The sequence below is a fragment of the Falco rusticolus genome, chromosome 8 (assembly GCF_015220075.1).
Source record: "Falco rusticolus isolate bFalRus1 chromosome 8, bFalRus1.pri, whole genome shotgun sequence".
Classification (NCBI taxonomy): domain Eukaryota; kingdom Metazoa; phylum Chordata; class Aves; order Falconiformes; family Falconidae; genus Falco; species Falco rusticolus.
This window is the reverse complement of record NC_051194.1, coordinates 12,963,816-12,984,718: the sequence shown is the minus strand read 5'-3', so window position 1 is coordinate 12,984,718 and position 20,903 is coordinate 12,963,816. Positions and strand designations below refer to the sequence as shown.

Here is a 20,903-nt window from a genome sequence, read left to right as displayed (position 1 = left end):
AAAAAAAAAAAAAAAAGCTGGGGGAAAATGTAAACATCTCATTCTAAGAAGAACTCAATCCTGCATAAAGAAATTTAACAGCATTTCTATGGTACTCCTAAATACGCCAAAGTCATTAAGATCTTGCATCAAAGTTCTGGTTCACAACTGAGTACCTTTCCGAGATTTGTGTGATTATGTTAAAGCAAGATTGGCCTTTGGGCATCAACATGGGCCTTACCCAAGAAACAGAAGACAACCGTAGTCTACAAAAGCAGGTAGCTGGTGAGACAGAATTTTTCTTCAATTTGATTTTTTTTTCCCCCCCTGTGCGGATTACCAGATGAGGTGATTGAGTGATCTGACCAGAGTCATTCCAGCAAGTGGCTCAGCTAGGACAAGCTTCTTTGTACCACTGGTGTTTTAAACTACAGCCTGTTTTAACTATTAAGTTCTTAATTTTGTACTGCATCCTAAAAGCATTTTGGTTATAAAACCATGAAGTTGTTCATAGCATCTCTATGACTGGGATGAACAGTTGCTATTGTACTTCTAGACAAACATTTGGTCGCTGCTTAGCTTCAGGTTTGGGGTGAGAAGTGTCTTTTTCTACTGGTGAAAGAATCCTGGCACAGCCAGAGTCAGTTGTAAGCAGTTCACAAGTTCTCCAGGCACTGCAGCTGGCTCAGGAGCAGGCAGACGACTTTGCCTGTCTCAGGAAACCGTGAAAGGTCTTTTCTAACCAGAGTTAGTACGACAGCTCTTTTCCGGTCATGCTAGAGCCAACAAACACAGAACAACTGCCCTGGTATTCCTGCTTGTAGCTAGGCCAGCTCTTTGGGAGAAGCTGAAGACTGTATGATATATTTATTCTTCATCTCACTGTGACTGAATAATTCAAACAACACAATCACAGGTCACCTTCCTGTTCGTTCACTTAAACCCACATACAGCAATGCCTTTTGGTGCAGGCACATTTAATAAATTGTTAATGAAGCAGAAGAAAGCCTTGCCTTTTCCGGGAACTGAAGCCCAAAGCACTGCTCCTGCTGTCTTGGCGCACATAAACCCATCATTGTAGGAAAGCGCTATTTCCTCCTCTCCCACTCTCCTTTCATCCCTAAATTAAGATACGCAGTTAAGTCCAACCTCCCCCTCCCTGCAAAGAAAAGCTCTCTTAAAACAGAGACTGTGCTTGAAGGAAGGAAGAAGGCATGTGGAGCTCTGACTCAGCTGCAAAGAGCTCTCAGCAATCAAACACTCACTTGTCCCTGAGCAGGGTCACATTCTCCTCTCTGAGACTGTGTTTTCATAGATCTTGCTCTTTATATTTCAGAAAGCCCATGTCTACTTTCCACCTGGAATTCCAGCATGTTAAAATTTCTTCAGCAAAGCAATATTCTGAGGTTTAAAAAAACCTAACTGGTAAAAATCAATTCGGGGCTCAGAAGTCTGTGATTCAATCAATTACTGACCTAAACTGCAATTTAACACCCTTTTGCAAAAGGCAGATGCAAGAAAAGATTTCTCACGATCTACATTAAGATGCAACAGCCAAAATTAATTGCTGTTCAGTCTATCTGGCAATATTTCTAGTGCCACTACTAGTGTTAATGTGGTGCCTGGAAGTTAAAAAGCTAGATATTGTTTGTGTTAAGAAATTTTTTTTGGATAAAAGACAAATTTCCTGATGAGGTCTCACCTCACCTTTGTGTAACTTTCTGTATTACCAACAACATTTTTTAAGCAATTAAAAGAGCAAAGGCAAATCTGTTCCCTAAATGGTGAGGACAGAACGACAGAACTAAAAGTTAATTGTATATTAGCTCTGGTTTGAATTATTTAAAGTGACCTCCCTCTATACAGTATTGTGGTTTAGCAGCTTAGTTGCAAACACAATATATGCTTCAGTAGGAAAAAAAAAACCCAAACAAAACAGGGAACTAATTCTTTAGACACTAAGCCAAATAAATATCTTTGCTGGTGTCAAGTAGCTGGAAAAATCTCTTATTGGCAGAAAGGCCCAGGTTTTGACAGGCCTTCTCATTAATCACATCGATAATCAGGTACATTTCACTGTTTTTTGGAATACGCTCATTTATAACTTAAGCTGGGAGTCCCAATAGTTTTTCATTAGATTTGATGAACCCTGTCTGTATAAGATGGGTTACACAGATTGGCATATGTTCCATCCCATTTTTTAATATCCAATATACTTGGCTCCCCCCAGCCATGCAGAAAACTGTATTTGTGGTCACAGCCTCCAAACTGCTAAACCTTGCTAAAACCAGTCCAAACGTCCCCTCTTCTCACACCCCTCTCCCCAAAGAAACTGGTCCCAGTTACCACAGTCGTTAGTTTCTCTGGACAAGACTAGCTTGTTGCACAGTAGCTGGAAGTCTTTGGCTTTAAAGTCAGAAGAGAAATAAAAAAAGAGCTGAAAATGGTCAGCATATGTTCAGATCCTGCACAGTTACTAAGGCAGAGAGCAGCCACGTTATGAAAGCTCAAAGGGGAAGAGGCACACAGATTTAAAAGCTGCTTTCAAAGGGTGCTGTAAGTTACGCTTTCTTTAATGCGAAACTCAGAGGTTAGTTTGTACTGAGCAAACTCCAGGGGTGAGTGGCAGTGCTCACCTGCAAAGGCTGGATGGAAAATATGAAAATGATTTAAATACAAATGTCAGCTTTGGAAAAGTTAGACCCTTGCAGAACACAGCAGAAATGGACTTGGTTTGGCAACAAAAATTGCTTTTTTTGGTGCCATCAACTTCATCAACCACATGCACTACCACTTGCACTCAAGAACTCATAGTTAGGTAGTCTGGAAGAAAAACCCAGCCAAGAATGTGTATTCTGATTTATTTACACACAATCACTTAAGAAGTGCTTTCAGCTTCTGACAAACTATGTGGTAATGAGCTGTAGCCCTGGAAAGCAGGAAGCACACTTGGGGAAGGAGGAAGATGCACTCCATTTATTTTGGTTTGTTTGTACACAGCTCCAGTTTTCATGACAGTGTTAGTTAGTTGGATATACCAGGACTTAGTTTTAGTTGACAGAACAAAAGCCTAGGAAAATTATGCTACTGGCTGATTCACTGACTAAAATAAGAATTAAATTCAATATCCAAACTTCAAAGGAGCCAAAGCATGAACTGTGACATTCTTTCTAAAGATTTTTGTTGGCGATTAATTAAAAGTTTAGTGTCAGTTCTCCTGGACCGGGCCTAGCCTGGAACTACTATAAGGCATCTGACTTGCTCTCCTGGAACCAAAAAAATCTGGGATACAACACAGACACCTGAGCTGTCTCCCCTGTGAGAAGGCAAGAATGAATCCTTGCACACCTGGCACTGTTTAACCAGTAGTCAGATAATCTCTTCACCGATTACCATAAGCAACTGTCTATTCTGACACAGTACTCATTTGGCAAATAGCATTAACAAAATTCTTGAAAAAGAAAAGCTGAAAAAGCTTAGAACAAACACACTGTGCAACAAAAACAACCCAAAGAAATCTCTTAACCACTGTACTATATGAAGTTTATCTTTTTCCACTCCTTCCAGAACTCGTGTCTAATCCCCCTTCTTCAATTGTAAGGTTGTTTTTTTTTTTCTTGACTTTAGACAGAACAGCAGCATTTTGTAAACCTGGGAAGTATTTCCTTCCCGGGCCTCCACAGTTATTTCCATGACTTCACTGCTATCTTCTCTTACCGACAAGATACAGAGAATTTTACAGCACTTTAAAAATTAGTCTGGTAACTGCCCACATTCCTAACTTAATTTCAAGTGTTCCATTAAGGGACTGCATTATAGAAAAAATGCTCAGTTTATGTTTGACTAGTGATCACAAGCAGTGCTAAGAATAAAATACCACCTGCCCAACTGACACCATATCATTTTAATGACACATGTGACAATTTATTTGAACCCTGTCACATGCAAAGGTTGTGGATAAACATTGGGTTATATGCTGTAGTACCCTACTCTTAGTCTGGTTCTCCTGGATGTTTACACCAGTAACATCAGTGTATCTCCTTTCATGTATGTAACATCATTGAGAAGGGATTCCTTTCTCAAGAATCACAGCCTGCACAAAAAGACCATTAAAATTCTGAAATCCTAACTGCCACTGGATTAACACTTCTTTTTAAAAAGATCACATCTAGTCTGAAAGCTAGGCAAAACTTAGCAGTATAGAACTACGTTTGTCATGACAGTTTATAAAACTGGATGTACTGTTTCAGTATAGTCCCTTGTGATTTGATAGGCCCTTCAGACAGAGGTAACAATGGTGTAAATGGAGAGTTCAAAACAGATCAGGAATTGTTTTCATATTAGTGTGTACTGAAACTCATCCCATGTCCTACAAATGGGCATGATCTTTCTGGAGATTTTCTGTATTTGTCATTTATTTATAGCAGTATCACACTTAACCTTCTTTATTCATGGCTTGTTCTAAGTACAATGGTGGAAACAGAATCTGATGATAGAAAGCTCTAGAAAGACTCACTGCAACTTTACTGTGTCAAAACAGATGCAAAACAAGAGCAAATCAGACTCCCTGCACAGTAAAGGGGGGGGGAAACAAAACACCAGTTTCAGCATAAGCCCTTGAAACAGTTTGTTCTTCCCAAATATTTTAAGAATTAGTGTTACAGTATGCAAGAAACTGTTTATTTAACCTGATTCTGTACTGAACAGTGAAACAGTCCTCCCCCTTCCTAACCCAAACCCTCTAAGCCTACTGATCTTGAAATAGCATTTCACCTACTACTTCTAACACCTAGAATGAGTAAACAGGTAACTACTGAAAGCTATTTCTGAAACAGGTTAGGTACAGTTAGTTTCTCTATCTTACACTGTCCTTTGTCCTTGCTCTTCTGTGTGGATTTTCTAAATATTACAAATGAAAAAATTATATAAAAATAAAAACTCATTTTAAAAAGCACCAGAATGTCAGATTGGCTTATGTAGTGTCTGAACCTACAAGAATTAACAGCAATGACTGTCTCCCGTTAGCTAGGAGACAGCAGAAAATGCTGACAGCAGTCTTTCTGGGCAGGAGGTTCCCCCAAAACTGTTAATTTAACTGCAGCGCTGAGTGGTACAAGGAAGTGCTTTATACTTGGTATCACACATTAAAACCGATCTTGCTTGGGCAATTTTATTTAACTAGCTATCCTTTTGAACTACTTCAATCCAGTTAAGATATTATCCAAGCAATATCATACAACATGACGATGGGGGCACATACATTCAACTGAGTTACACTAATTAAATTCTCTTCTACAAACAAGTAGAGTCAATAGTATCCTTTGGTGCAGAATTGTAAAAAGTCAGAGACAGCGAGCTACACAGGAAATGTAATTCCACTCCTAGAAAGGCCAGATGCTTGTTTGTAACACTAGGTAGGCCTAATTCAGCCTCCAAACAAACAGAACTGAAATACTACATAAATCAAGGTAAATATGAGTTGGAAGTGCTACAAGAAGAACCAAATTTGTTTCTTCAGACACAAGATCAAACATGCTCAGCTACTACAGCTGGCTGACTTTTTACATAAAGGTTTAGTGAAAACCCTGTTTTATCCCTTTCATGGGAATGTCTCCTTTGAAGGTTTACTCAAAGAAAAAGGGCAGAGCAACTGGTTTGTTTCAACCATTTCCCCCTGCTTTTACATGCATCGGTATTAAATTGTTTTAGAAGGTCTTGAGTATTCTTTCTTTAAATGTAACCAACAGCCTTTTCTGTATGGGAGAAGTATTTGGCTAGAACTTAGCTGTAGGTGAAACCAAGCAATAGAAAACTACAAAGAAATCGGAAGTTTTGTTGTTTTGTTTAACACAAGTATCTCCTTTAAGATTTACCTTCTTCAAATTTTATACAAGAGATTCTACTCATGCATTTTTATTTTTCCAGTAGACTATGAAGATTATTATGCAAGTTACAGGTACATGCTACTTACCTAACATTTCTTTCTTTAATTTTTCATTCCGCTCTTCAATTTGTCTAGGTAATCGCTGTTGAGAGAGATAAAAACTGGGATCAGACCCAAGCTTTCAATAATACTGTAGGTTAAGCGAATGGATTTTTCATACACATACCCAGCATACACTGTTTATGGCTTAAAAGGAATCCTTACCTCAAACCACATTTTCATCTTATTCTGAAAACCTGTAACGCATCCTATGACATCACTTTACCTAAGCCATAAGTTGTAACTTTTCAGTGCAGGTTTCATACAGGCATGCGTTTATACTGCCGAAAACCAGATCCGATCTGTTTGCTTGAAATTTTAACTGAAATGCATGTGGAAATTTAGACTTACAATGAAAGTATATTTGAGCCCTGCTTCCTCTGCTGCATGCATTAAGCTTGGTAAGAGAGGCTAGAGAACTAAGCAAGCACGGCATTTGACTTCTGAACAAACACAGGTGTAGTAAGGGAAATATCCATAAAGTCGGTTCTCAGTGGCATCACACTTCAGGGAAAGCCACACCGTGAAAACATGATTTTCTAACTACAGATATTTTATCAGCAGATCACCGATTTAACCGTCTATGAACTTCAGGACATAGTTTAATGAGCAGCATCTTACTACACAATGTATGGCATAGTTCTAAGGAGGAGAGCACATTACAAATGAGGGCCTTGATTTGGCAGCTCATCATGGGGAGGGAGCTCCAACAGTTCATCCTGAGCAAGGTACTAGTCCAAGTAACAGCTCATTAACATGCTTTCTTCCCTTCTCAGAACTGGCACCAGCGTTAAAATCTGTTGCACCATCACAAACTTCTCACATGTTTCTTAGGAGGATTACCTAACTGCATGGTCTATGCATTCCTAACTATTTGAGATTCTCATTTATGCCTAGGACAGCTGTGACTCATCTGCCATCCTTACACAGTACGTGTTTTCCTATATGACTGCAATGATCACTTTTAATTAGAACTTTATATTCACCACAACTAAATTTACCATTGTTTCATTTAAAATTTCTATTTTCTATAATTAGTCAAATGCAATATTAAACGAAAATCTATTCTGAATGACAGTCCCTTTTTATACATTTTTCAGATTTTTCAGAAGTACTATTTCAAGCTTTTTACTATGCTTATTACTGTATAATTCTGGCAGTTCAGGATGCAATTATATGGATAACTATGTTGTCTCTTCTTGTGGAGGTCATAGCAAATAAGACAGATCTGCTGTAATGGTGCTATCAGTAAATTAATTACAGTTGCAGGGTATGGTAACAGGTGTGGAATTCACTCCTAATATGCTTCCCTTGTGATAATTGGCTTCTCAACATAGTTAAAGAATTCATTTCCTAATCTTGTTCCTTCCTGTCATTTACAGCTCCAGTCATCGTGGATGGGTTTATCATCCTGGTATCATTGCCAGAGTGAAATAAGATGTTCACCCCAAGAAAAAGCCCGCTGGTGAGGCTGCCTGGCTATTCCTCTCCTCTTCAGTGCTGGATACGCTGGTGAACACAGGCAAACCCTGTCACTATAGAAAATGAACTGTAAAGAGAAGTGGTATACCCCAGAAAAAAATGGTAAAATAAAAAAAACAAAACAGAAAAATGAGTACTAAGGAACAGAACAGATACACATGGATGGCTAAACCTGAAACCAGCCCAGGCCCAGCATCACCGCCAGCGAGCCAGATCTAATTAGCCTGGTCAGACCTCAGCTGACTCCTGCTGACCCAGAGGGGCTTATTAAGTTGGGTGCAGATCTGGACCTAAGCTGCCTGCATGAAAACATGTATGGATATCCCCAGGCCCTAAATTCAGTTAGCATCGTGATGTGAGATTTGCTGAATCCTGGATGAGTTTGGCATATATAGACTGTTTCTCCCATTTGGACGTACGGCTTTAGCAAGAATTGAAGACACAAATCCTTAATCTGAAATACATACTCCATGTTTTCTGTCTGAATTCTACTATTCAAGACTCAGTGTTTGCCACTCCAGAAAAGTATTTGCAAGGTTACTTATCTATAGAAAGGTGTCTGTAAGGACTGCTGTTTATCTGGTGTCTATGATACTTATCTCAAAGTACAGCTCCTTTTGGTAAAAAAGTTTATCCAGCCGGCCAATCCCTAAAAACTGTGCTGAAGCTGAAATTCACACAACGCTATTACACACCTGCTAAAAAACCAAACCTATACACTGATACCATATAATTAAACACTTTCTGGGAAAGCATCAATAGGGATTATTTGACCATAAAACATAATGATTTCAAACTGTTTAATTTGGCATTGAAGATGTCAGAAGTAACTCAAGTGTGTGACGCTTGGATTTAAATCAAAACACTAGTACTGTACTGAAATATAAAACTGAAATTTTGGAGGAGTTACCAAATCAGAAATCAAAGAAAACAACTACTGTGTACTTAATATTTTTAACCTGCCATTTAACAACATCATGACATTCTGTAAAGCAGTATATGAAATATTTTCTATGTACAGGAAGGAGAAAGATTTGCTCTAATAGTGAATGATGCTAATACTCAAGATTCTCTTGACGTATCATTTTCATTACCAGTGAGGGGGGAAAAATGCTGTGATATTTCTGCAAAGAGCAATGCCCTTTACCTTACAAAAACCCAAAGCTTCTTAGTCTCCTATATATATAATAACCACATATGTGGAGTCAACATCACAGCTGGAACTGGTTTTTATTACGAAATTTAGGTATTTATTATGAATATTTTAAAAAGGGTAAAACTACAATTTTTCAAGAGGGGAGTTTTAAGCTTCAGTTTCAAAAGGTTGCTTCTACCCTGAAACTTGAGAAAGAACAGGACCAACTCAGGGCAGAATGTCCTAAATCCCACTGCAGTGTAAATTAAGGGCATTTTGTACAAAGTGTTCTGTACCACATGTGAGCCTAAAGCCTCTACCTAGTAAAATGAGGTCAAGGAGCAGAAGGTATATGGGACTGTCAACCTCTGTACTTCCCAGCCACAAAAATGAAATATGAATTACTGATCATGCTAAAACATTCCTGAAAGATGGCCAGGAAGAACAGCAGCACTGTTTATGACTGTTTGCTAGTCCAAATCTCTACCGGTTACTGAGCAAGGACTCTTTTGTGAGATTAGAGACATATTCACTGAATGAAAATTGTCTTTTTTTGCAAGTGGTATAAAGGACAGTAGCTGTACTTTCACAGAGTTCCAATCCGCCAAAATATATGTATTTTAAACTCCTTACATTTCATACCAACTACTGAGAGCCTCCCCAGGTCTTAATCTGTGGAGTCCTGACCGGGTGGTCTGGTGGTTCCTAACAATCCATCTGATCTTCACAGTTGTTATTAGCATGATGAGCTGCTAAAATGCACTCCTTTAATTTCATTATTTATTTATTTATATATTTATTATTATTATAGTTAATTTAATTAACTATTTTACAAAGCAACTGGCTAGATTATATTAGGCCTCACTCTGGAGCTAGTCTAACGCTAACAGACTACAAGCTGCAGAAAACAAACCCCATCGTTTTCTTTAGAAATGTCAGCAGACTCCTTTGGCTGAATTCCTGGATCAAATAAGCTATAGTCTCAGCTAGGAGACTATAAACAAGGCCAACACAAGTACTCTTTTCTAGACTGCGATGGACCCATCACATTCACTACCCATGCAGTAATGATGTTTGACAAGCTTGTCATTTATTAAGCCGTTGCCAAGAGCTAGGTGATGAAGTGCTCTCCTGTTCTCAACTAGATGCATGCAACAAGCATCAGGGGGTTGTTTCACAGTACAGTAAACTGACCTTGTCAGTGGGGGCTACTGAAAGAGATGGCCCCAGTTCCTGCACTGCCCTGACCACATCTTTCCTTCTCACTAGACTTGCAGCAGGACTTGCCTGACTGCAAAAAGCCAAGGCAATATAAAAGTATTTACTTTAGGGCTTTTTGGTTGCTGGGGGGGGTTTTTTGGTTGTGGGTTTTTTTTGGGTTTTTTTTTTTTTTTGGGCTTGCTTGTTGCTGTTTTTCCCTTTAGCAGAGTTAGTTGCCTGCCATATTCATACATAGAACCAGCCTTCCCCTAGGGTCGGATATGAGCTGTACCAGCATTAGCACAAGGAAAGCAACTAGACAGTTTTGTAAACAGCAGGTAGTTAGTACATCAGTTTAGCTGTTTTGTGAAACCATAGTGGTAACACTAACACGAGTTACACAGTTAAGGAGAGTATTTTTCTGCCATCAGCACAACCGGTCCCAAAGGATTTTCATATTTTTTTGTAATTTCAGGCAAGCCTTCTTGTTTAATGTGCTATAAAGGCAGTTTCTAATTTGTCACTTAAAACACCATTGTGTGTGTGTGTGGGGAATCGCTACTAATGATTTATTTTCTAAGTGGAGTATTAAAATTATTAGACCTAACCCTTTAAAAAATATTTTTGCATCGACATATTCAACGTGGGTTTAGAGAATTTTGTGGGTGAAGCAAAGGATTTTTTTCTTTTCCTTTATGGGGCTGAATATGTTGCAGGCTCACTGATGTGAAGCTGAACTAAAATAATGATGCACTTTGAAAATTTAACTAGATATAAATAAAGTCAAGTACTGGTATACGGATTTGGGTACCCAGCTAAGAATTACATTTTACAACTGCATCCATTTACCTTGAAATGGAAGTAAAGAATACTTCGACTGCTGTTTTCCCTGCAGAAAATGGTCAGCTCTTTTTCCAGGCTCTCTGGCGCTTGCAAACCATCTACCTACCATGACCTGAAGCTCCCACTTTGATAAAAAGGGATCACTGCTGTACTTTTTATAGTGGCTACCTTTCATTAGCACATGTTCCTTCAAAACCACAGGCTGTTGGTGGCTACATCTCTACCACATTTGTCCTTTCAACACAGCCTTCATACCATCTTTTCAAAAATAAGAACAGCAAGCAGGCTGTAAGAAGAGCACAAAATAAATTTCCCTTCTTGCTATCCTTGTGAAAAGACCCTCTGAATTTGTCCAATCCACAGCTATTTCCCACGCTGAGCATTAACATACTAAATATGACTAGAAAAATCATTTCATACCGGTATTTTACACGAATAGTTACTTAAAACCTCAACTCATGAGGCTGTGGCAGTGACTTTAAATCCCCATTGGTAGGGATTATTTACATTTTAAATTGGGGTTTCAGGCAGTACTAGGGGTTTACCTTTTTTCATCCAAGCTGACATATCCTAAAGGCCAAGGAAGCTTTTAAAGCATTTCCTTAAACTTATAGAGATAATGCAAAGATTCTGCAAGAAATGCTTAATCCTGAAGTATTTGTAGTTTGAAAATCATGAAAGTGGACATTGGAACACAGTACTAAACTGCAGATTTTTTTTTCCCCTTAAGAATGAAGAAAGCAGCTGAATCACGACAGAGTGCTGTTTGCAAGCACGAGGTGCGTTCTTCTTCAAGTGAAAGACTAATGTTTTGAAGATTAATAGTAGACTTCAGTCACTATTGGTAAAATAACGGGAAGTGGCCAATTCACACACAAGGCATAGCAAAGCACAGGAACAGAAAACAGCTAAATCAAGAAACAAAAATATCAACATTTTAAAGTAGATACAAACACAGATACAGGCTGACAGAATCCTGTCTCTCTGCCTTTCTCAAAGTTATATAATCAACTCACCAAAAAAAGTAATTATTTCATAACGATGCCATAAAGGCATTCAACTGCAAATTTACCAATCCAAAAAATAATTCTACTGAAGGAAAACCAGATTCCTACTAATTAAACAGCTAGCAAGAGCTGTATTATAGGGTGCTTGTATTCTGATCTCCAAATTGCAGATCAGTATTGAAATGATGGCTGCTAAAATGCAGCAGTGCTCAGGTAATCTTTTCTAGCACATGCATAAATACAATTAACAGCCTCCATCAGAAAACTAGAACGAAGTGTGTGCATGTGCATGCATGCACACTATTCAAGAGCTAAACATGTAATTAGATGCTTACAGCTCAGAACACATGTTTACTTTCACTCATTTTACAAAGGTAAAGAGAGGACTATGCTTTATAGACCTGAGACTTGCCATGGCAGTCGTGGCAGTTCATGTAATCTTCCTTACGTAAAACTAGATGAGAAAACCACTACACTTTCAGACTTGAAAAAGTGGTTAGCATCACTGCATATGAAGCTGCTCGCATAAACAGTATTGAATATTTACAATAGGAAAGAAAAGACCTTGGTTTAAAGTTAGGCCAAAGTATACTAAAAAGACTTACCATGCAAGCTTCTCTGGCTTGATGAACTGATGGGTCTTTTTCTAGGACTGCCTTATAATCTTCCAGAGCTTCATCTAGTTTTTCTGTTTTTTCATATAGTTCTGCTCTCCTCAGCAAAGCTCTAATATAGTTAGGATCTAATTCCACTGCTAGAAAACAAAAACAAAGCACAGTATTTTACTTAAACATTTTTACACCCCTCAAATGCATTCTTAAGTGTGTATTAAATTCTTCCTAGTTACGTTTACAATGTAGCTTAGCTTTTAAACTGTGACTCTGCTTGATTCTAAGTCGCAATTTAGAAAGGCATGCATCTGCCTGTAAAAGTCTAATACAAATAATCAAATTTCATTTAATGTCTACAATCTATCACAGATAGAAGTGATTTATAACATGGAAACATAATTTTGCAATACTGTATATGCAGAGATTCCAAGTGATGCTTCGGAAATTTTCAGGACCTGTAAGATATTCTTCAGCTTTTGTATATTTAATGCGTGTCTTAGTAGGTTACAGCTAAAGGTAAATATATCTAAAATAAACATAGCAGGGAAAATAAGCATTTCCCTGCTTATCTCACTTCAAGATGAGACAAACTTCAGGAGAACTTTTGGTGTTCTTCTCCATTTAATACCAAACATTCAAAACTGGGTGGGGAATCCACAAATGGTTATATTAGCTCTACAAGTTAGCAGAGGGGCATACTGAATGAATTTAAGCTTTCCCTCTCCTTATACCCTTGGCAGCTGTGACCGTGTTTACAGATGCAGTTAAGTTTAGCATTCAGTTTTAACAGGAAGCTGCAAATAGTAATTTCTCAAGAATTTCTTCATCCATAGGAAGAGTGAGTATGAAAGCCTGCCCATTTTATAATTACTAAACCTATAAAATGGTTCTCAGGACAATTAAATCTAAGATTATCTAGCTAAATATTCTAGTTTATTTCTTCTGGAAGGACAAAGACAATGCTACAGTCAGCAAGCTGCAGGTTAGTGTGAATTGCTCTGCTGTGCTCCAAGTGTTGCATTGCAGTTTGTAAGCCAAGTCCCTGGGGAGCATCAAGCCATGGTAGGTTGAAGTCTCACTGCTGCAAAGCAGCCTGATTCCCTTTCAGCCTCCTCAAAATTATCAGAAGCATTTTTCAAAATGCATCACCACCGAAACAAGGCAAACCCCCAGAGTGACAGAAGCCAGCTAAAATTTGTTACCTTCAAGATACCTGTATCACATACAAACTCATATTTACTGTACAAGCGGTACTGGTACGCAGCCATCGGATTAGTTTTTGGATTGGTAATTTGGACTTTTTTTGCCCAGCTGTTGTGGGGAATTTAACAAATACTTAAGCATGAGTGAGTGGGTGGAAGCAATAAAGCAATGCACAGCTGAAATCGTTTCACCAGCAGTTGCAGAGAGAAAACTATGCAGGACAAGAACAGGAGGGCATAAGCCCTTGTGACAAAGCAAAACACTTGCACAAAAGGGACTTGATAATGCTTTTCTAAAGCTTCACAGTTCTTGGGGATTAAACCAAGGTTTGGGGGGGCAAATGGCAGGTGTAAGTAGGTTTCAAATAGTAGGTGTAAGGAAACACCTTCCATAATAAAAAGACTTTCCTGTTAAAAAGAAGTACAAAGAGCAGCCTTATTGGCACAAGAGAATAGAAAGTAAATTATTACAAACAGGAAAATTTTGATAGGCATTTTACAAAATAAATAATATAAGTAATTCCAGATTCAGGTGTATTCCATCACAGCCTTTCTTTAAATTCTTTAAAGACCCTTATGCTCAAAATTACAGCTCTGCAGTAAGGCACTAAATGGCATAATTTATGCATGAAGGATCTGGCACAAGAGCAGCACATAGAGGGGGGAAAAAAACCCAAACAAAAAAAGTCATACCTTTGCTGCAGTCACTTAGGGCAGCTTCTGTCTTGACCTGGAACACAAAATAGTTTTGTTATGTTTAAGTCATATTTCTTGGGAAACAGGTTATTTACAATTGCAAGCAAAAAGGTTTGTCCAAAGAACTGGCACGTTCATGTAATGAAGGCTTTTCATACCGTTGCTTCTGATGTAAAGCTCTTTAGCAGTGATTAGCTTCCTCTCGGTGAAGGCTGCCAGTGTTCAAATTGCACGGCTGCCCCACTAATCGTCTGCACTGAACAGCCGGCAGCAAGCTACAGTCAAAAGGCTGAGTCACATCTGCAGGCCTTGGCTTAACCCAGCTACGGCTTTTCTACCTTTGTCAATTAATTAAGGGGTTGGAATAGATGGTTCCCAAGAGTCCCAGATGAATTCCTGTCAGTATGAGGTAAGACATTTGGAAAGCAGATACTACCTTTAGCAGTAATACAGGGTTTGCTACAAGGGAAAATGCATGAGACTTCCAGAAGTGGTAAGGACAAGATTTTAGTGCAGCCAGACAACTATACTTGAAAGATGAGAGTTAAGCAATTTGCTTGTAACAAAACAAGGAAAATAGCAAAAAAGATCCAATTTTCACCCAAACTAAGACTGCTTTTAAAAAAAATTAATAAAATAACCAGGCTGTTCTGTGCTTGTACTGTTCATTGAAGTAGTAGTAATCTTTCTACACCCAAGGAATTATTTCCTCCTCCATAAACCAGAAGCTGTCTCAGAGAAGAGTGCCTCACAAGCTTTTACTGTAGTGCAAAGCAAATAGGTGCAACAGGTATGGAAGAACAAACTTAATGGGTAAGTTACTAGTAATAAAAATCAATCTCCAAAGTAATGTATTTCTTTGTCAGGTTCCACTGATCTTTTAACATCTGGGGCTGCTTTGGAGACTACTGGGTTAGTTTCCCAGTGATATAAATACTTGACATCTGGATTACAAGGTTTTTCGGTTTACAGCTTTCATATTTGAAAAGTTCCAGCATCTATTACAGATTTTATTCCATTTTTAACTTGTCTGCTCAAACAATTCAGTATACCAACAGCAAATTAGAAAATTCTAGCCAAACAAGAATACTCTATGCTGAGTAAGAACTGGTTTTATTTATGCCTAAATATGGTTGGCTGCAAGGTACATCTCTAGGCAAAGCTGCATCTGTCCCAATACTGGAGGAAAACTGCCAGAATGTTCCCTTTGCAGGAGGATAAACTGAGGACAGGAGTTACTGTACTATTTTTCTGTAATAATTTAATCTTAAAAACAAAGGCAAAAATAGAGAGTGGTTTCTCCCCAATTCTTAGCATCTCCTCCTCCTAAAGAATCGAAAAGTTCTGTTCAGACAGACCGTGTTCTATGCCATCCATGCTACCTAAGTATATTGCCAATTCTGGTAACAGAAGGCTGCCAGTGCCTGAAGGGGCTACAAGGAAGCTGGAGAGGGGCTCTGTACAAGGGCCTGTAGGGACAGGACAAGGTGAATGGCTTTAAACTGAAGGAGGGGAGATTTAGGTTAGGTATAAGGAAGAGATTCTTTACTATGAGGGTGGTGAGGCCCTGGAGCAGGCTGCCCAGAGCAGCTGTGGGTGCCCCATCCCTGGGATGCTCAAGGCCAGGCTGGACGGGGCTCTGAGTGACCTGCCCTGGTGGAAGGTGTCCCTGCCTGTGGTGGGGGGTTGGAACTGGATGATTAAGGTCCCTTCCAACCCAAACCATTCTGTGATTCTATGGTTCTATGATCTGAGCACCTGTCAAGGAATAGAAAACATGAAGAAAGCTGCAGCCACTCTATCCAGACCATCCCCTGCTATCTAGGTCTGTCCTACTATAGCAACTGTGAAGGAAGCAGACTAACTGAATTAATAAAGCCATAGTTAGGAACTCCTGCTTATGCCTCAAAGCATTTTATCCAATTAAATTAAGACAAGTATATGACAAACAGGCTTTTAGAAAAAACACTAACTAGCTAAAATTCTAAACAATCTAATATATGGTCTGTATACATTAAACATACCTAAAGACATCTGTTCCACATAAACTTTGAATTTGATTACAATAGGGAGATTGAAAAAAAAAATTAGTGTTTCAAACATAATGCAGCAGAGCAACTTTCAACAGCTGTTCCAACTGCAACTTTCAGGTTTGTATTCATCCTCAGTAAAACCAAGCATTGCAGCATTTCTACCAGGAGCACGACAGACTTAGCAAGCAGCAAAACCTGCAGACAGCTTTATGCCTTTGCCCCCTTTATGTATCCTAATGACTTCATTACTGCGTTTGTCATATAATCAATACATGATGTTTCATAAAATATAAAGAATATTCACCTGTTTCATTTTTGCAGCAGCTCTGTTCGAAAATAAAATAGCCCTATCCTTCTGGAAGCAGGCTGGACAAATCTGCAGAGCCTTCGTATAAGAGTCTTCTGCCTCTCCATAGTCTGCAGGTGCAATAGCAAAAAAAAACCAAAACAGAACATTTATTTCTAATGCCAGTACAATCAGTGAACCACATGGCTACGATGAATTCTTTAGAAACATTTCTCAGTATATGATGCAATATTAAACCAGAATCAGTAGCTGCTCACAAAGTACGTACCTGAGTAGCACATAGATCAAAGACAATCATTTTCAAATCAACACCCTTGTAAAAGCAGAAATATAGTTCTGAGCTTAATGTAACAAGTGCAGCATGATGTGAATATAATTCTCATCCCTGGAATTGTTTAATTCTATTTGAGTTACCAGGCTTAGTTGTAGAATCTCTTTAGATTAAGCATATTCTTGATCTGTAAGGAAGCACGTCACTGCACTGATACCTGTTTAAAGCAGTTATGGAGATATTTTGTCACATCATCTTCAGTGACTGACTCAAAGGTCAGTTGCCACAAGCCCATTATCACCCGGAGGTCATCCATTATCAAGTCTGATCTAAAGCAAGGAGCAGCGGTAAACCACATGGGATTATCAAGTTATTAATTTTCTAATAAAAGTAGAGTCAAGAGTGAAAAGGCCCTGTACTGACTCTGAACAATGTCCTGCCAGCTGACAAACACACTGTCCTCAAAACAGCGCAATTCTTCCTGTGCACATTAGCTGGTGACCATCCAGGTGCTTAAGAGGTCGTGTACTTCTGATCAGTAAGGACTATGGCAGGCTCTCTGAAAAGATCCGCAAAAGAATTTGTCAAAAAGGCTATGGATGAGACTTCACAGGGTGATTCAGCCAACATTACAGGCTTGCTGCTTTCATGGTCCAAGCGGCTTTCTTCTGCCTGCTCTGAAGCTTGCCTGAACTCGTAAATCATTCCCCAGGAATCCTCCTCTCTTAGCACACAATAAGAGACCTCCCACAGGAAGGCCACTGTCTGGTTGTCAGGGTATACTTTTGGGAAGGGGAAGTTACTTGTTTGTGTCCCTGCTGACTGAGGCAAGTACAAATCTGCATGTCCTCATTTCCTTGTGAATCCTCTAGCCACCAGAAAATTAAATGAAAGGCAGGTGTCAAAAACACTTCCTCCTTTATGTTTTTTAATTAAAGGCATTGGTACAGTTATTTATACACGTGTATACATCTCTATATACACATATACATGTGTATCCATATACATATATGCACGCCTATGTGTACTTACATCTCTGTGTATACATACATATAGATGTCTGTATATACACATACATAAATAAAATATGTAACAGATAGAGCCAGTGGATAAAAGGAAACATGCAAATGTACAAAGGTATGAGAGAGCTACTGGGCCACCGAGTCCTGCATCAATTCTAAGCACACACATTAGCAAAACTAGCCTAGTGGAACTCTTTTTTGATTAGTAAAAGAAACCTTGGCACTTGGAAGGCAGTCAATTCTGTATCATGTTCTTGGATTTAAACACTTCCCTTTCATGAGAATCCTGCTTTAGTAATACAAGGCTTTGTGATTTAAACTTAACTCTTAAGGAGGTCTGCTATCTCTTTCTGTTCTCTCAATGATGATGAAAAATGATATAGATGATACATTTGAACAATAATAGGTGTGAGATCTTCCTGTGGGTTTTCTGCAACATCACCATGATGGCTAAGTACTAATTTCAGATTCTTTAACATCCATATGATGTTAAAACATTATCAACCCACCTCCTTTCTTGAACTGCTCATTTCCTTTCTCCTTCAGCCCTGTGCTCTCCTTTCTTCTTTTCTACAAAAGAAAAGACAATGTCTCAAAGTATTTAATTGAAATGAACAAGTAGGTCAGCTGCAGTTCCAAATGAAGTATGAATGGAAATCAGAATAAAATATAACAAGAATTCTAACTAGTACCAAGATCACTTTCTGGTAGTCACTCTGACATGATACACTTTATATCTATGAAACACTGTAGTATAACAACAAGGCAATTAAAGAATTCCAGTTCATGGACAACAGTATGCAGAAAGAGGATTCATAGTGAATTACATATTTAAACTAATATGTTGGCTTTTTAACTGGCTATTTGCTTCTCCTTTCCAACTCAGTTTAATTCAACTAGAGCAGGTCAACTATGTAGAATATATGTTAGATGTAGAGTTCAAAGGTTTTGCCTGAAATAATTCCACCTCAGAAATTGGTAATTACTTTCAGAGATGTACAAAGCATGTTGAGCTGACTGCAGTAGAAACGGGTTCATGGATAATACTGCCCTGAAAGGTTTCTTATGCAGAGAGTGACTAAACCATCAGACCCAGAGACAGGAAGATTGTTCTGTTACACAGTGAAAATTGCACATGCTGAGCAGAGTTGTGTTTTCAACCATGAATATCTTAACAGTACTCTTGGCACAAGTGAAGTCGACATGAATGCTCTTAGCCTTTGACACAGAAAGCACAGGATGTCACCAAGCCATCTCTTCAACCTATTTACAATGGAAGTCTTTCACATGCAGACATACCTCACAGAAGTAAAAACAAAGCAGTGTAAGTAAGACAGTAACATCAAGAGGCAATGCTCGTGTTCATGAATAATTTTTGTGGTAGAAAAATGATCATTTGACCACTGATTTTGCGCCGAACACACATGCATACACAAATAGACATCCTTATATATGTCTATGAATTACAGATCATTGAGCAATTAAAAAGCCAACACTAGGAAAAGGAGCAGTTTCCTGCAGATTGTGTAAATCAAGGATTAATGCAATTATCAATATCGCACAGAACATCTCCTTGGAAACAGCTAAATATAGTACTCTTTGTGGAGCAGTGCACCATCTCACAGCTTTGCCAAGTAACTGACAAACAATACAAAATCAGAGGTTCTCTCCTCTTGCTTTTATTGGTTTTGGAAAGTAATTCACCTGGCTGCTGTCACCATCTTAGTAATAACAGATCATAATGCTCTGAAAACTAGGCTCAGCGGAATGGCATTCAGTTGACACAAAAAAATTACACAGTGAAACATCCTCTGACCCTTTCAATACATGCCTAGGATCACTACATTCTTTCCTATCGCCCGTTGTGTTTTAGAAATATGTTTTCTAAAACTCATTGCTCCTCTCATTTAAAAAAACCCAAACCATAGGTCAGACAAAACATGCACCACTGTTTAGAAACTGGCTTTCCTCCAGGGTGGACTGACAAACCTACACAAGTCCTTCCACAATGTCACTTGCACCAATATATGCAGGCCAGTTGGTGCTTTCTAAATATGAGTATACAAACAAGTTTAAGCATTTCAGACAGAAGCTGCATTAAGAGCACAGGTTTATTTGTGAATTACCCTTGTAATGTGAATTACAATGCACCCTTCAATGTGAATTGAATGGTGCACGTTCAGCTGAAGGAGCATGTTAACTGCATTTGAAAGCTGCACCCAAACTTTCAAAGTGCCAGGCAGAACAGCTCCAGCAAGGTCACTGCACATCGCAGCTGGCCCTCCACAGAAAGAAATTGGTAAAACTTCTTGAATGCATATAAAGTCAAAGTTAGCACAACAGAAGTCATTTTCATACCAGTGAACAAAGCAGCCAGATTTCAGCACAGAACAGGTTTAGAGATGATGATCCTACTGGAAAACGTGAAAGATCTACACAGACAACCCTCACTGAAGAAAAGAAATGCTTGAAACACTAGCCCTATTGACTTCATTGCTCATGACCTATTTAGAACTGGCCTTTAAGTGCCATTAACAGATTCACTGTTGCATAAGGTGGAGTTACAACTCTACAATAACAAAAGCCATTTTTTTGGGGGGGTATGAAATGAAAACTGCAGCACGGCCACAGTACTCCTGATGCAGAAACCCTACAGTCAAGGAATACCGGATGAAAAGCTTTACCTGTATTATTATTATTTTGCTTAATTTTATTAAAAGTTATTACTAAGTATTATGTGCTTACCCTGGTTAAATATTAAATACTAATATAAAAAGCAAGAAGGCTTCAGGAGAACAAGCTTTATATTTTAAAAAAAATTGTAAAAGGAACAAAAAAAATAATAAATTCTTCAACTGTGGGATTCCTTCTCAGGTAGCCAAGAGGACTGTGAGCTGGAACCTCACCAGCATAGAATAAAGACCAGTGTGGCTGTACGGCCATGTTCACTGGGGAAACATGGGCTGCTGAATGTTCTGAGCAACCAAAGAGCTTAGGGACTCACACCGGGAAGCTGATGACTCATACAGCTCTCCTCCTCCGAAAGCCTGTTCCTCGCTATGTCCTCTCGCCTGTGAATCAAACTGCACAAACTTGAAGGACAGAGGACTATTAGTCATCCAACCGTTACAG

General features: G+C 38.7%; 1 protein-coding gene across 2 annotated transcripts in view; it reads right to left on the bottom strand.

Moving 5' to 3' along the window:
* The window catches only part of TTC1 (tetratricopeptide repeat domain 1), a 33,950-nt gene that overhangs the window by 2,971 nt on the left and 10,076 nt on the right, over window positions 1-20,903 (bottom strand). For both annotated transcript variants that reach the window (XM_037397900.1, XM_037397901.1), the window contains exons 3-7: window positions 18,281-18,341; window positions 16,476-16,588; window positions 14,136-14,172; window positions 12,235-12,383; window positions 5,951-6,005 (exon numbers count right to left, since the gene is read on the bottom strand). In XM_037397900.1, coding sequence (XP_037253797.1) covers window positions 5,951-6,005; window positions 12,235-12,383; window positions 14,136-14,172; window positions 16,476-16,588; window positions 18,281-18,341 — 415 coding nt within the window. The remainder of the gene's footprint in view (window positions 1-5,950; window positions 6,006-12,234; window positions 12,384-14,135; window positions 14,173-16,475; window positions 16,589-18,280; window positions 18,342-20,903) is intronic.